At 30.0% G+C, this 16,024-nt stretch overlaps 3 protein-coding genes across 5 annotated transcripts; 2 read left to right on the plus strand and 1 right to left on the minus strand.

Moving 5' to 3' along the window:
- Nucleotides 1-4,036: 4,036 nt before the first annotated feature.
- LOC107936090 (uncharacterized) lies at nucleotides 4,037-6,349 on the plus strand. 3 transcript variants are annotated; one of them, XR_001694322.2, is made up of 5 exons: nucleotides 4,092-4,288; nucleotides 4,492-5,136; nucleotides 5,226-5,358; nucleotides 5,444-5,585; nucleotides 6,026-6,349. XR_001694322.2 is itself a non-coding variant. In XM_016868741.2 (5 exons), the coding sequence occupies exons 2-4, from the start codon at nucleotides 4,659-4,661 to the stop codon at nucleotides 5,502-5,504; spliced, it is 672 nt and encodes a 223-aa protein (XP_016724230.1). In that variant the 5' UTR covers nucleotides 4,092-4,288; nucleotides 4,492-4,658; the 3' UTR covers nucleotides 5,505-5,543; nucleotides 5,577-5,688. The 3 variants fall into 3 exon arrangements, 2 of the variants coding, with proteins under 2 accessions (XP_016724229.1, XP_016724230.1); XM_016868741.2 differs by lacking the exon at nucleotides 6,026-6,349 and having other exon boundaries at nucleotides 5,444-5,543; nucleotides 5,577-5,688; XM_016868740.2 differs by lacking the exon at nucleotides 6,026-6,349 and having other exon boundaries at nucleotides 4,037-4,288; nucleotides 5,444-5,688.
- A 1,846-nt stretch (nucleotides 6,350-8,195) lies between these two features.
- Nucleotides 8,196-9,208, minus strand: LOC107936093 (cell wall / vacuolar inhibitor of fructosidase 1). Its single transcript, XM_016868745.2, has one exon. It carries the CDS (start codon nucleotides 8,951-8,953, stop codon nucleotides 8,435-8,437), a length of 519 nt encoding a protein of 172 aa, XP_016724234.1. The 5' UTR covers nucleotides 8,954-9,208; the 3' UTR covers nucleotides 8,196-8,434.
- Nucleotides 9,209-15,333: 6,125 nt separating this feature from the next.
- On the plus strand, nucleotides 15,334-15,774 carry LOC107936113 (putative invertase inhibitor). The gene has a single exon (XM_016868775.2). The coding sequence runs from the start codon at nucleotides 15,334-15,336 to the stop codon at nucleotides 15,772-15,774; it is 441 nt and encodes a 146-aa protein (XP_016724264.2).
- The last annotated feature ends 250 nt before the right edge of the window (nucleotides 15,775-16,024 follow it).

Here is a 16,024-nt window from a genome sequence, read left to right on the forward strand (position 1 = left end):
AGCTGAATTTTGAACCCTATTAAGGCATGAATATGAGTTACATTTTTAGTAAGACTCTAAATTCGAATTTTGTGGTGAGAAAATAAATAAAAATAATAATTTAGTGTTCAACTTGATTTGATTTTATATATTATCAAAATTTAATATGATTATAAGATATAAGAAAATTTAAACAGAAAAAAAAAATGGAGATAGAGATAGAGATGGATCTAATTAAGTTATTTTTTTAGGTATGGGAATAAGTATTAAAAATGCTACAATTACGGGAAAATTTTGAGTTTTAGCTTGATTGGCATGGACATTGATCCCAATACAGGATGAAGTGAGTTCAAATGCGCTGAAGCGCATTATTTTCCTATTTACGGGTATATGATCAAAACCTATCATAAAGATTATTTTAAAAAAAATGCTACAACTACAAAAATTGGGGTTTGGTTGATCTATTTGTTTGATAAAATGAAAAATTAAGTGTTGAAATTTTTGTATTAAATTTTGTAAGTATAATAAATTATTGTTTGATAAATTAGTAAAATTAAGTAATTAATATAATTACATTGTTTGATAAAAATGAATAGGTTAAAATATGCCATAAGTCCATGTATTCTTCGTAAATTTAGAATTTAGTCATTATACTTTTATTTTTAGAAATTTAGTTGCCTTATTTTTTAGACTCCAAAATTTAAGTTTAACTGTTAATACTGTTAAAATTATTTGGTTAAATTCAAGTTCATTATAACGTCATTTTCTTAGTGACATTGCTAGCAAGTGAGTATTTTCTTCTTCTTTTTTTTTTAAATTAACAGTGTTACTAATTGGACTTGAATTTTGAAATTGAAAAAGTAGAAAGACTAAATTCCTGAAAATAAAAGTATAGAAGCTAATTTCGATTTTATGAAGAGTGCAAGGACCTATGTCATATTTTAACCAAATAATTTTTATTTTTAATATTTATTCCTTAGTTTTAATGTTTTACATAATTTTGAGTAAAAGTTAATGTGATAATTTGTATATCTCATTTATGTCTAACCTAACATATTTTAAATAAAATAAAATCATAGCATTTATTATAACTAATTTAAAAGTTAGATATGATTATTAGATATGATTATATAATAAAACATGGACCATCTATTTACTTTTTTTCTTAGTATTAAATCATAAAATTATTGTTGAAAACCTCATGATGGGTTCAAAAGTTTTTTAAACAATGATTGATAGATTTTACTTCTAATTGCTTTTCATATTTTTACTAGAAAAAGGGTTGTTTTTTTTTTAATAATCTCATTATAAGTTCTGATCATATTTGTTATTTTTAAAACAATGCTTAGAACTACCCATAGTCCCTTCCCAACCCATAAATAAGAGGATAATTCACTTCAACGCACTCAAACCCATACCCTCTTGCATTAGCAACAATGCTTATGCCGATTGAGCTAGACTCAATCAACTAATTACTACTTATTCATACGTGAAAATTATATCAATTTAATTGAATATGGATATATAAAATAAATAAGAAAAAAACACAATGATGTATTAATTTTTTTTATGAAATTGAATAAAATAAGTAGTAGTATGATTAAGTTGGTAAGTAATATTGGTATGAAATTGAGTTGAAATCTACCATGTAAATGATAAATTGATGATGAATCGTGAATAATGTAATGTGAATTGAACATTAAAACCCTAGTAACTTGTCGGGTTGAGTTAGATATAATTGGCATGTCAAATATGCGCTTATGCGTCAGTATGCACTTCATGTGCCAGATATGCATTTACAATGTCAGAATGCACTTCGGTGCCAATTTAGTGTGTTGGTTGGACTATTCAAGTATCCGTCTGAGTCCGAGTTAAAGTTAATAGGGATTATGAACAGTAAGCATGACGAATGATACTGAAACAATTTTATTGGATGCTATAGAATGAAATATGTTTGTATGTGATTTGTTGTAAGAATGCATGTAATCTATTGTGCCACTCAGATGAAAACAAGCACTGATAGGGCCAAAATGAATATGCATGAGTGATAGACTCCAAGAAAGGATAGATTGGTAAGTAAAATGGTATAATTGTGAAAGTTGAATGAATTTATGTCAATGTTGTAAATGTCTAAATGTTGAATTATTAGTTGAGAATAGGCACTAAATGGCTATTTGAAAAGTAATTAATAGGATGAATGGTTTAGTTGGTTGATTGGCCATTTGGTATGTACATGTTCTAATGTGAAGATAAATATGCAATGTTTGGTATTAATGATCATATATGGATAAATTACATGTTGTATGCATAATGGTATATTGAAAATGTTATGCTTTACTACTTTGAATTATGAAAGTACCACTGAGTCTATTGTTCAACGTATGGTTTATTTTCTCCGTACGCAGGTTTAGATATCTCTCGAAACCTTGGAACTTGAAGCCAACAAGCAAACTATCTTTTCCGACCCTACAAAATTTGTTTAAAGTAACTTATTTTGGTCATTTTGGGCATCTACCTAGGAGACTCATGTTAAAAGTCTTAAATATTAAGTTACATATATGGTATAATTCTTGTTAATGTTTTGTTTTTGTGTTGAAAATGGTTTTAGTTTACGTGGAATATGTGAAATGCTTTTATGAAATTTTAGGTTCCTTTTTAATTTGTACTAGGTAGATTTTTGTGAAACCAGTGAGTCACGTTGTAAAGTGGAACCTCTAACTTCGCGACGAGAAACAAAGTAAAATTTTAGGTGACGACGCCGTTGCTCAAGGTCATGACGAGCACCAAACAAAGAGTTGTTTCGCAAAGAGAAACCCTCGATGTCGCAATGTGAACCTAATGTTTTAAATTTTTACAATTAGGTCCTTTTTTTTACTTCGGGTTAGTAAAAGAGCTTTCATAAGCTTGTATAAGACCTGAAAATGTTTGTGCATCGTTTTATACACTCACTTTAGTTAAATATGAATGTTTATATGATTTGTAAATAAATGTATTTGATCGTAGTTGCTTCGGCAACGAATGTGGTACATTATAACTCGGACCCGGCGATCAAGTCAGGTAATGGGGTGTTACATTTTAGTTGATGGGAAAATGAGCATGTTTGATAAGAAAAAGCAAATACAAATTAAAAAAAAAAATTGTAAAAAGTAAATATAAAAACATTTTAAAGTTTTTTTAAATATATTTTATAATTTCTAGAATAGGAACTAAATTATATATTTTGTAAACATTGATTTTTTTTGATTTTTTTGATTTAGTTTATATAATGTGTAAAAATCGGACTAAATTTGTTATTAGGCTAATAAAAAACCCCATGTTAGGCTTCTATTACTAAGTTAATGGTAAGAGTGACTAAAATATATAATTTCGAAAAGCTGAGTGACAAAATTAAAAAAAAATCAAAGTTAAGTGACCAAGATAGAACAAACTGAATAAGGTGACTATTCTTGTAATTTAACCAAAAATTAAATTTTGAATAAAAAGTCATTTATTTCAAGTAACAACTAAAAAAGTGTCATAATCTTATATATTATATTAAAAACATCACAAGAATGTGCATGTTAGGAAACATCAAAGCATTGATGGTTGTAACGTAAGAGAAAGGGATAAAAGTAATTTTTAGTCTCTTAATTTGATCCTTAAACTTTTTTTGTTCGCATTAGTTTTAGAAATTGTTAATTTTTTTTTCAATTTAATCCCTAAACTTGATTCTTAAACTCCCTTTTGAGTGTCATGTCATCACTTAAAAAATTTTAAAATATTGTATAAAATCTGAAAGATACAAGAAAAAAGTTATTAAAAAATTATATATATTTTTCATTTTTATAAAGTTTTTAAGGGAATGTTATGGTATAATTTTAAAGCATCATGTCATCACGCTTCAATGGAATCTAAATTTTGTAGACTAAATTGAAAAATCTACCAATTTATAGGATTAATGTGGACCGAAAAATAGGGACCAAAATGAAAAACAATCGTCAAATTCTGGGGATAAATGTTGATTTATCCTAACAAAAATAATGAGAAAAACAGAAAGGGGCGCCCACCGATGGGGACTGCATCGTGTCGGTGCAGTTTATATTTAAAAACCCAACGAATACCCCAAAAATATGGTACCTTTTTTTTTCTCTGTTTGGTTACAGAGGAAGTAAAGTTTCCATTTGTTCTAGCACTTTCCAAGTTCCCTCTGTCTGTAGTTTTTGAATCCAAATCTCTTAAAATCTCTGCATTGCTTTCATTTCCACCTTGGTCTGTATACTCCTTTTTTCCCTTATAATCGGATCTGGGATCTTTCTACTTTCTTTCCAAGGTATTTTCTTTTTAATTTTCTCATATGATTTTCTTTTTTCTTTTTGATAAATGAAGCATTTTTCTTTACTGGGTATTGATGAATATTGGGCTTTGATTGCTATATTTTCTGGGTTTGTGTTGCTATTACTTGTAACAAAGCATTGTTGATCCTTTTTGGACATTTTGGAATTATCTATTGAAATTTTTATATGATGGATGCAGGGTTTGATATTAAGGGCTTCATTGGGCAAAACTTATAAGGCTTGTATATTAAGTTAAATTTAAGCTGTTATTGTGATTTTAAAGCTTGAAAGTTGCTAAATATATCTTTGTGGGAGGCCATTTATTGTATAGGGGCTGATTCTTAAGGTTGTGCTTTGGATTTGTCCATGGATGAGATGGTTTCTAGGTTTAAAGATTTAGAACTTGGCCTTGAAAATGGAGTATCTCTTAGTGTAGGTGAAGATTCTAGGTTTTCTAAGGTTGAAGGCAGTTCCGTCGAGGGGTCTTTGTCCAGTGATGCTTCGAATTCCGGTAGGGTTTGTGTCGAGAATTTGCTGTCGGTGAATGTAGAGGGACAAGAGGATAAAAGTGGTAAGGAGAATAAATTAGTGAAGGAGAAACGTAAAAGCTTGGGTCACAAGAAACCTCCTAAACCTCCTAGGCCACCTAGAGCTCCGTCGTTGGGGGCGGCTGATCAGAAACTAATTAAGGAAATCGCGGAACTCGCACGGTTGAAGCGTGCCAGAATCGAACGGATGAAAGCATTGAAGAAATTGAAAGCTACTAAGCCGGCAACATCTTCTAGTAGCAACATGTTTGCTATGGTGTTCACCATCATTTTTTGTCTTGTCATAATGTTTCAAGGTAATGTTTACTAGTAAAAAGATGCCTTGGTTTCCAAGCTATCGAATACGGACTAAATGTTTCTCTCTTTTTTCGCTCGTTTTTCACAGGAATGTCACCTGGAAGTACACCGTCGACTTACCAAGGCTCTCCTTCCCCAGCAGAAAGTGGTCTAACCTCACTTCAATCCTCCACGAATCCATCAGCAAGCGTTCGAAATCAACCCGGTTCTCAATCTCCCTAGTACGTAACACTCAACTCAATACGTTCGTTACCGTAACTCAGTGATCAAGGAACTAATTCCCTATAACCCTTTTCTGTTCTTCAGTTTAGTGGAACAGGTTGCAGGTTTAGAATCCCATGGAAAGCTATCAAAATCTTCTGGATGAAAGTACAATGATGTGTTTCACTGCAAAAGCCATATATATATTCATCAAAAATCAAATGGAGTTTCAATATACTTTTTCATGGTAATTTATATCCCTTGTATATATGATGTTATGGAGTTAAATTACCATGTAAAAAATCTTTGGTCATGGTTCTCAATAATTTTATGCAATTTTTTTCCATAAAGATATCCCATTATGCTACTCAGAATTCACGCACACACATATACATATATATTCATTCATTAATAAAATATATGGTTTAGGGTATTTCTTGTTTTCTCCTTAATTGGATTTGGATGAGCGGTGTGTTTACTTGTCGTTAGTGTAAAAACAGTGGTGGCAGTAAGATTAAATACTATAACGATACTATTGTATAAGACAAAAAATAAATTAAATGCGCTGCACTGCACCATTCGTCTATCCAAATTCACCCTTAAATGAAGATGCTTGAGCATTTTATTTGATTGAAGATGTGTAAATCAAACAATAAATAATATTATTTTTTTTGTCGAATTTTGAAGGAGAATTGAATGATGTGATGTGGGATTGTGAATGCCAGCTTTTGGATCCTGAATTTGGGTGTTACAGTGTTGATGTCATGTGGATTCACGTGAGCCTCTTTTCTTTGTGTGTGTGTCTTTAATATTGTGATCTGGACTGGTCAACAATATCCCACTTAATTGGACTGGGTTATAAATTTTTTTTATTATTCTAGTTTTGTATTATTTAAATTTAAAATATTCAATTATATAAAAGATTAAATGTCGATGTGTCATCGGGTGGCGGTCTAGATTTATGTTTCGTCAATTCTAAAGAGTTATAAAATGATCATTGAATTATTTGAATGTTTTAATTTAAGTTATTAGGCAGTTAAAATTGTTGTTGTATGGCCTTTGCTGTTCACACTGTTTGTACCAATTGAAAGCTCTTATTCCCTTGCTTTTCTTTATTTTTGTTTTTTTCCATAAAATTATTTTGAATGTTACGAATTTGTGAAACAAAATCTAAATAACTTTCTCCTCCAATATTCAACACTGCTCATTAGATCGATTTGAATTTAATAAATGTTTTTCTACTTATTGATGGGTATTAATCTATTGTACCCATCGTCGAATTGTTGCTCGAAGCTCGCTAGTCAGACTTTTTAAAAGAAAAGGTTTAGTAACCATTTTTTTAACTTTTTGAAGTTGAGTGACCAAAACATAAACTTGCTAATAGTTCAGTTGCCTCAAGTGTAATTTACCCAAAAAGAAAAGAATTTTGATACAATGCTTAGAGTAAGTCATAATCTCACTCCAATCCTTAAATAGAAGAATATACTCTTAAAGAATTTTGATACTCAAGTCCTCCTGCATTGATAATAATGCCAATGCTAACCGAGTATTATTGAGTTAAGACTTAATCAGCAAAAAAAAAGAAGAATATTTGTTAGTATTTATTTTTAATATGTTCAGAATATAATAGATTTATTGTTTTCTCATATATAATTTTTCATGCATAAATAATTCATATATAATTTTATTTTTATTGTTTTATATATATAATTTTCAAGAAATGATATAAAAATATTAAATATTAAAAATTATAAAAAAATTAAAATTGATATAAACTTATTAAATTATAAATATTATAAATAATGGGCTTGTAGCCAAGTATACATTACACATGAAGTCATTGAAATGGAAAAATAATCAAATAGTTAAAAACAAAGACCTATGCTTGAATGATTTCAAGATTTGTAATTAGGGTTTAGAGTTTAGGGTTTTAGGATTTCTAGTGATTATTGAAGCAAACTAATCACAGATTTGGAAAGGGAAGAGAGAATGAAGTCTAATGGTGCCATTAGTTGAGGACGTGGCACATACGCGGAATGCCACCTCAGTATATAGTCATCCACACCGTTAATTTTTCCATCCAATCCTAGTCAATCTGACAAAAACTAAAAGTGTAAAATAAAAAAATTAAAATTAAAATGTTGATAGGATGAAATGACAACAAAAGAACAAAATAGGAATCAATAAAGACAAAGCTATGGATTTCATCCCATTATTATTTAAAAATTAAAATTTTAGTTCCACGAATTTATCATAAATTGGATCGTCTTTTTTGAAAATTAAAAAGGTAGTTGAATTGGATAACATTATTTAATTATTTATATTTATTTATATATAAAAGTGTTTTGCTGAATTGATATCAATCAAGGTCTAATTGTGAAATTATTTAAAATTATTTATTTTCATAATACAAAAAATATTATTTTGAAGGCATTATTGTGTTTTTTTTTATATTTTGACTCATTGTATTTATAATCTCAATTTTAACATTTCAACGAAAATAGTATTTTATTTTTATTTCAACTTTTTTTTTATATAAAATTTGTTACATAAATTTATATTTCGATCCACATCATACATTTGTCAAAAATTGGGATCACAGTTTGATCTGGTACCGACTCAATTGGAAAAAGATAAAAATACCCTCAATTTACAAAATAAATTGTATTATTTTGAAGTATTTCATTATTTTATGTCTTTTATTTATATAAATATATGTAAGAAAATTTGAACCTATGTATTTTTAATTTTCCTCATTTTATATTTTACCATTAAACTAAACCCTATTTTTTTTATTACCATTAACTTTTGTTATTAACGTATAAGCAACAAATTAATACAAACTTACCAACAAATAAATTAAAAAGAAAAGCCAAATTTTCCACCTTGGTAAAGTGAAAGGACCAAACTCGTAAATAAACCAAAAAGGAAAAATAAAAGATGCTAAATCTACGGTTGAAATTTTTTCTCGACACTTAAATTACAACAACACTCCCAAACCCCAAACAGAATAAATAAAAAAAATTCACAGCCAGAAAAAAAAAAGTACACACACAAGCAATTCGTCACCAAAATCCCCCACAGTTTCAAAGTCCATTAACCTTTAAGCAAAATCTTAACAATGGCGACGGCCACATCAGATAAGCTATGAATCAACTTATTCCGATCACTCAACGCCGCCAATTCCTGCGACCACGAAATCATCTTCTCACAAGAATCTGCTTCTTTAGCCGCATCCGATATCCCATCGGCGGCGAACTCGAACTGCCCTTTACTCAAAGCATCAATGGCTTGTGGAAGATTATACTTCACCACCGGTATATAAAGCTCGGCACAATAAGCTAATGCCCTCTCAATTTTAGGATCTGGGGTTCGGTTTATTTCGGCTCGGATGTAGCTCAATGTGTCGGTGGCGTTAGACAACATGGTGTCGGCCATTACACTGGCTAAACCTTTCACGTCTTTGCCATTGGAATTGGATTTTAAGGTGGAGATACATAGGTCATAGAAGGGTGTTTTTTTGCATATTTGGTCTACAAGATCATCATCACATTGGGTTGATGGGAAAGTGATTGTGAGTAGAATTAGGAGAAGTTTGAGAGAATGGGTGTTCATTTTGTGTGCGTTTATGTGTGGAGGTGATGAGAAAAATGGCTATATTGATGGAAGGGGGTGATTGATTGGCTTTGTCTGGAGTTTTTCTTTTTAAGATGGTGATTGGATTCATCTTGTTTTTATAGGAGGGTTAGGACATGAAAAGGGGTGCCTTTTTGGATTTGGATTTTGGTTTTTTATTCGAGGGGTTAAAGTTATTTTTCTTTGTGTTCTCACATGAATCAATGCTTAGAATTGAATGGTTAGATTATCGTTTTTAGTTCAACCAGTCCCTAGGTTTACTGGTCTATTTTTTTACTTTGAATCTATATTTTGGTTGGTCATTGAGTTTAATTTCAAAAATAATAATTAAATTACTTTGACAGGTATTAATTAGACCGGTTCATATGTCGGCTTTTGATAAAATCTAGGCCCATTTGATTGGCTTGGGCTTATCTCAACCCGAAAAATAGATTAAAAATTTTGCTCAAACCTAGCTTGGCTCGTTCGTATTAATTATATATATTTTTTTAAAATATAATATTAAAAACACTAAAAACATTAAAAAATATTTCTCAACAAATTAAAAATAAATTTAAAAAAATTTTATACTTAAATAATACTAACATAGGTACAACTTAACAAATAAATATCTCTAAAATAGTAACAAAATTAACAATAAAATAATAATTATATAATATCCAAACAATAACGACAAAATAGTAGCAACATGATAGTGAAATGACAACAAAATAATGAGAAAACAATATTTTTTTTTTACAAATTCGAGGCCTAACCAATTTTTTAATTGAGCCTTATTTTCTTTTTTACTCAAGTCCCATTTTTCGAACCTATAATTTTGCTTAAACCCTCTCACTTTTCGAGCAGATTTTTTGACATGGCCATGGACAAATCTAATATCAACAAGTAAAATTGTACTTTTAATAAGAGAATTTAGGTTCAAACTTTCGAAACAAAATTGTTGGTAAGAACAAACATTAACTTCAAAAGTATTATCTTCATGAACAGTAAAATAGATATAATAAAAAATACATTTATTATATAAAAAGAAAAATTAGTTGATAGGTCTTTGTGTAATTAGGAGTAGAACTAGAAATTTAGTTGAAGCATAAATTTTGGTAGGATGAAAACGTGATTTTATCATTATATTAATTTATAACTTCACAAATTTTGAAAAAGTCAAGTTAAAATTTTACTAATTAAATATGCAAAAATTAAATTGTTTGGTTTTATAATAGAGAGAACCTATAATACGAGGACCCATCAAATAATTTAACCACAAACAACCTTGCGAAAGCCACATGCATTGTTTTGTTTGGGACTTACACTATTATTCGGTTAAAATATACCACGAGACTTATACTTTTAACAATTTGATAATTTAGTCCTTAGAGCATCTTCGAGTCAAACCAGACTTATTCAATTTGAATTTATAATCGTCTTTTTTTATAAAGACAAAAACTGTTACCACTTCAATCAACCACTTATTCCTAATTACAAAAATTAAGAATAAATGAGTAATTTGGGGTTTCATAAAATAATGCATCAATTTAACCCATTCACAATATCCCCCTTTTTTGGTGGTTCACGAGTCAAAATTGGGAACCCTGAATTTTTAACTTATTTGTCACTTAATGCTTTTGTGTCCTTTAGGTACACGTGTTTGGCTCCTGAATTCCTACAATTAAAAATTTATATCTGGAATGTTCTTTTTTAATAAAGATAAATTTGAATAATGTTTCATATAAACTCGTAATTTCATGTGCTATCAATAAATAATATCTTAAAAAGTTAATAAATATTAATTGAATTTTAATTCTATTGGTATAAGTATTGTTCTCCATGTAAGACGACGTGGGTTCGAATACGATCAATACTTATTCTTTTGCCACCCAGTCTCTTTTTGCAACCACTGTTGATACCACATCGTCTGAACATTGGATTTTTGGGCTCTTATATTCTAGTGACTGTAGCCTGCTTGAAATAGTTTCCGTGACGGCTTGGAGTTTGTGGTATTTTCGGAACTGTTATCTTTGGCAAGGGCAGTACGTGGCTGCGGCATCTGTTGTGGCCTTTGCTGCGCGTTTTATCCACGATTGGGCAGCTTCACGTGCCGCGTACCAACGACTGTTATCCACTGTTGTGATGTAGCCTAGTTCCGCTACCTGTTGTGTGGAGTTGGCCCTCGGTAGGGGTGCTCTTATTGCCAACGTAGATGCGGCTTGGCATGCTGCCTGATTGGAGGGCGAGCTTCGGGGCTGTTCTTAGTGATTAGAATGGGGCGTTCCTTGGGACCGTCGGGGCCACAGCTAATAGCATTGAGGTGATGACTGCTTTACAATCAAATAAGTCTCATAGTTCTGAGGTTGGTTTGATATTTGATGACTATTGCTGGCTTGTGTCTTTTTTTGGGCACATTTGATTTCGTTGGATCCGTCGAAGTCTTAATAGAGCTGCTCATCATTTAGCGTGGGAGGCTTTATTCCAAGCACACCGTATTGTTTATGATACTTTGGGATTTTTTTGAGTTGTGTTTCTTTGTCTCATGTGAATTGCATCAATGAGGATTGAGTCTTAATTTTATTGGTACAGGTACTATTGTTAATGCAAAATGACGTGAGTTTGAAATGTATTATCTTTTTATTTATGAGTTAGGGAGAGATTATAGCTAATTTTAAGTATTGTGTCAAAAAAACAAATCTAATCAGACACTATAATGAGATTATTCAAAGAATTTAAACGTTAATGACTAAATTTAATATTATATATTTTTTAATTAATAAAACGTAATTATTTGAGTGATTGATACAATAAATACATTGATTTGACTTGCAATTTTCTTTTTGCTGAGTTGCTTTATATCACGGATTTCTTCATCTGTGAACTCCTTTTTAAGCTTTAGTTTCTTGAAGTTCAAAAAAGGAAAAAAATGTTCTTAGGGATAAACACGTTGGCAATTAATTTAAGTTTTTCTCTTTATTTTTTTTTTTTGAATTATAAGAGGAGCTTAAAGTCATAACAATAATACAATTAGTACAACTCAAACTCAGGTTACACCTAAAGCGATGAACACTCTAGCCATCAGGTTAATACACGGGTTCTCTTTTAATTTTCAAACCAACAAAAGCATCCAACAATTATCGATATATAAAAACACTTTAAACTCCATATGTCACTTACGTCAAACATTTGGTCTTGAATACAATATAGGGTTTTCATCATTCTTAATAGAGATATTCAAGAGTCGAACTGAGATTCAAATCAAATAAATTCTAGGCCCGACTCAACAAGTTTTAAAGACTTATTTTACTGTTTAAAAATTATTATTTATAACTTCTAAATATTACATCCATTAAATTATTGGAAACATCGAGCCCTTAACCTATTCGAATAATCTATTTCATAGTTTAAAATTTATGGTTTAATGCATAATTTGGTACCTAAGTTTGATACTATTTTTCTAATATGATATTTGTGTTATTTTTTGTTTCAATATGGTATTTCTATTTGGCAAAAGTTATACATTTTAGTACTTGAAGATAACATTGCTAACTCTTTAGTGTTTAACTTGGGTTTCGAAGTTGATTTGATAAAAAAAATCGTACTTTTTTGTTGTTTAATGTTAGCAATTAACTTTCACTAAATCAATCTTAAAACCCAAATTAAACATTAAAAAGTTAACATTGTTACTTTTGAGTACCAAAATATATAACTTTTGTCAAATACAAGTACCAAATTGAACAAAAAAATAACATAGATACCACATTAGAAAAAAATTCAAACTCAGGTATCAAATGATATATTACACCAAAAAAATAAAATATATATTATATTAAATGCATACATTTTTAACTGAATAAAATATTTTTTAAAAACATATTTAATTTGAATCATGGTTGTTTGAACCGGATCGAAGGGTCGATCAAACCAATTGGATCAAGACTCAGCCAAGGTATTGGTACAGAGAAAGGAATCAAACTGATAGGCACACGAATTAGTACAAATCGATGAAACCGAACTAAAAACTCAATTGGACCGATTGCTAAATCAGTTGAACAATCTTTTAATTTTATTATTTTTATAACTTTTTAATATTTTGTTTAATCAAATCATACAAAGTGATGGTTTAATAAATTCGACCTTCAATTTAAGATTTAAGGCTTAGGGTCCATAATTTGAATTTGAATTGATCCAATATTAAAAAAAAATACTTGGAAACTATTCCATGGGCTTAGCTAACTAGGCCAGGTGGGCCACCGGCCCGTAGTCTGCTAACTTTCTATTATGAGAAAAGTTGTTTTTCTTATGTTAAAAATGTACGCACGAAGTAATATTTATTGTACAAATTTATACGTAAAAATGGTAAATATTAAAAAAATTGAATTAGAAATAATTGATAATCCTTGATTTTGACCATGATTTTCTCCATCACCATAAACTGAAAACCTAATGGAATATTGTATTAAAACAAATAAATAATCTCGATTTAATTTAGTATGATTGGTATCGATATTATTGTCATTGTAGGAGGGCATGAGTTCGAGTGCGCAGAAGTGTATTATCCTTCTATTTAAAGATTGATGAGAGATTATGAGTACCTCTATTCATTATCGATTGCACAGCTCTCTAACATCATTCACCATTACCAGACCACTTCGACTCTCAACCGAATCGGTGACCAGTGCTTTGGCTTGAGCAAAATAAAGTAATATTTAGTCTCTTGACAACTTGTTCCGCAGTTGTCATTAATTTTTTTCCACGATGGTTCTGAAACTTGGCTTATTTCTCCAATTTCATCCTTAAATTTGGAATCCATTATAATGAGATGACACTTTAAGATTGCACCACGTTATCGCATAATTTTTTTAATTTTTTTATAAATTTTATAATTTTTTTTATTCTTAGATTGTGCATATTTTAAATTTTCAAGTAATGAAGGGACGAAATCTTAAAATAGCATGTTACCATATTTTAATGGGATCTAAGTTTAGGAGCTAAATTTGAAAGGCATAATGACTTATTTGGCCCTCCAACTTAAAAAAAAATATTTTAACCTTTCATTTAATTTATGGCCTCTTTTAACCCTTGAACGTGCCTTTTTTGTCAAATCATTCCAAAATAGGTGAAAAAATTAACGTTTTTTTAACTTTTCTGACATGACATACACTTGGATTACATGTAAGCATTTAATTAAATTTTTTAAATTTTAAAAATTATAAAAATTCAAAAAAATATTTTTAAAATTAAAAATCATTAAAATTATAAAAAAAATATTTTTAAAATTTTAAAAATTAATTAAATACTTATATGTCATCCAAGTGCATGCCATGTTAGCAAAGTCAACAAACATTGACTTTTCCATCCATTTTGGGGTAATCGACAAAAAATACAAGCTCAAGGGCTAAAAGAGGCGAAAATTTAAATGGAGAGCTAAAGTGATTTTTTTTTGTAAAGTTGGAGGGCCAAAAAAATTATTATGCCAATTGAAACAAGTTGTCAGGTTCGAAGATTAACGTATAAGACAAAAAAATTAAGACCAAGTTAGAAAATTTTACCAAGTTCGAAGACTGAATATTGTTTTACTCTTAAAATTTTATTGATATGTTGGCCGGTTAAAATTATCTAATAGTCCCTATACTTTGTAAAAGTTATAGATTTAGTCCCTTACTTTAAATTTATCAATTTCAGTCTATGTTCTTATCGAATTGGACAATTTTTGTTCCTATACTTTTCAAAATTTGAAATTTTAGCTTTGAACCAAACAAAGTAGTTAAATCCATTTGGTTAAATTCAATTACTAGTCATCTACGATGTGTACAGTTGTAGATTTAGTCCAAATTCTCTAATTAGATCATTCTAAGTCTTTATACTTTTTGGGATTTGGAATTTCAATATTGACGAAAATTATAGTCGTTAATCCATTACCTGAATTTTTAGTGAGTAATACATAGAAATAACAAACTAACATGACATTACACGCATGCTTTTCATAAAACTTCGAAAATAATAAAACTTATGTAGTTATCATTTGGTGAGGACCGATATTTAAAAACTTGAAAAGTACAAGGTCTAATTTAACAAATAATAGTAAAAAACTTCCATGGTTTAATTCACAAACAATCGGTTATGTTATATTATGCCATTAACTTTGATTCCATATATGAAACAATTAATTTCCTAAACAAGTGCCCAAAATTCAGTTTAAAAATTAAAATCCCCAAAGCTTTAAAAAGGAGGAACCCTAACCCTAAACTCTTAATTACCAACCATCTCAAAGTATGAACAAAACCATGCCTCAAAATTTAAAAGCTCCCCTTTTGTTTTCTCTAATCCTTGGGTTCCTTGCAACACAAGCAATTTCAATTACAAACAAGAAAACGATGTATTTGATCGAACAAACATGCAGGCAATCTGGGTTTTTCGCCCTTTGTGACTCGACTCTTCGATCAGACCCTCGAAGCTCGAACGCAAACCTCGAAGGCCTAGCTAAAATATCGGTCGAGATAGTCATAGACAAGGCTAATGCCACATTGAATTTCATTGTGGATCTGTTCAAGAACGTTTCGGACCCTGTCTTGTACAGATCCTATGGCACTTGCATCGACTCGTATGGTGCCTCGGTCCAAAGGCTACTGCCGGAAGCCATTGCTGCTTTGGGTTCTAAAGAGTATGCCACGTCAAGACACGATGTGGCGACGGTGGCGACTAATGTCAATGCGTGCGATGAGCAGTTTTCTGAGAAAACGCCTTTTAGTGATAGGAATAGACTTGTTCATGATCTTTCTCTTATGTCAGCTGGGATCATAGAGTTGTTGGGTTAATTTGTTTTTATCATTGTTGGTGTTCTAACGATCATGCATGGTTTAATGGTTAATCAATAAAATTTAAGGAACAAGATACGGATCATGTTTTTCTTTTCTTTACATTTTTTGTTTAATATTAGAGGATTGAACTGTAACAAAAATATAAGTTAAATGGACTAAATCCCTAATTTGACCATAGTAAAAAAACTAAGCATAGTTAGATGTGTGAATCTTGATTGAATTTAAAATAGAGGGATTAAATTTTAAA

The sequence above is a fragment of the Gossypium hirsutum genome, chromosome D01 (genome assembly GCF_007990345.1).
Source record: "Gossypium hirsutum isolate 1008001.06 chromosome D01, Gossypium_hirsutum_v2.1, whole genome shotgun sequence".
Lineage (NCBI taxonomy): Eukaryota > Viridiplantae > Streptophyta > Magnoliopsida > Malvales > Malvaceae > Gossypium > Gossypium hirsutum.

Bases quoted from the DNA above. Each gene is read 5' to 3' on its own strand.
- LOC107936090 (XM_016868740.2), top strand. From the start codon at position 4,659: ATGGATGAGATGGTTTCTAGGTTTAAAGATTTAGAACTTGGCCTTGAA. The intron at 5,137-5,225 runs GTAATGTTTACT...CGTTTTTCACAG, and splicing joins TCTTGTCATAATGTTTCAAG to GAATGTCACCTGGAAGTACA. The intron at 5,359-5,443 runs GTACGTAACACT...TCTGTTCTTCAG, and splicing joins CCCGGTTCTCAATCTCCCTA to TTTAGTGGAACAGGTTGCAG.
- LOC107936113 (XM_016868775.2), top strand. From the start codon at position 15,334: ATGTATTTGATCGAACAAACATGCAGGCAATCTGGGTTTTTCGCCCTT.
- LOC107936093 (XM_016868745.2), bottom strand. From the start codon at position 8,953: ATGAACACCCATTCTCTCAAACTTCTCCTAATTCTACTCACAATCACT.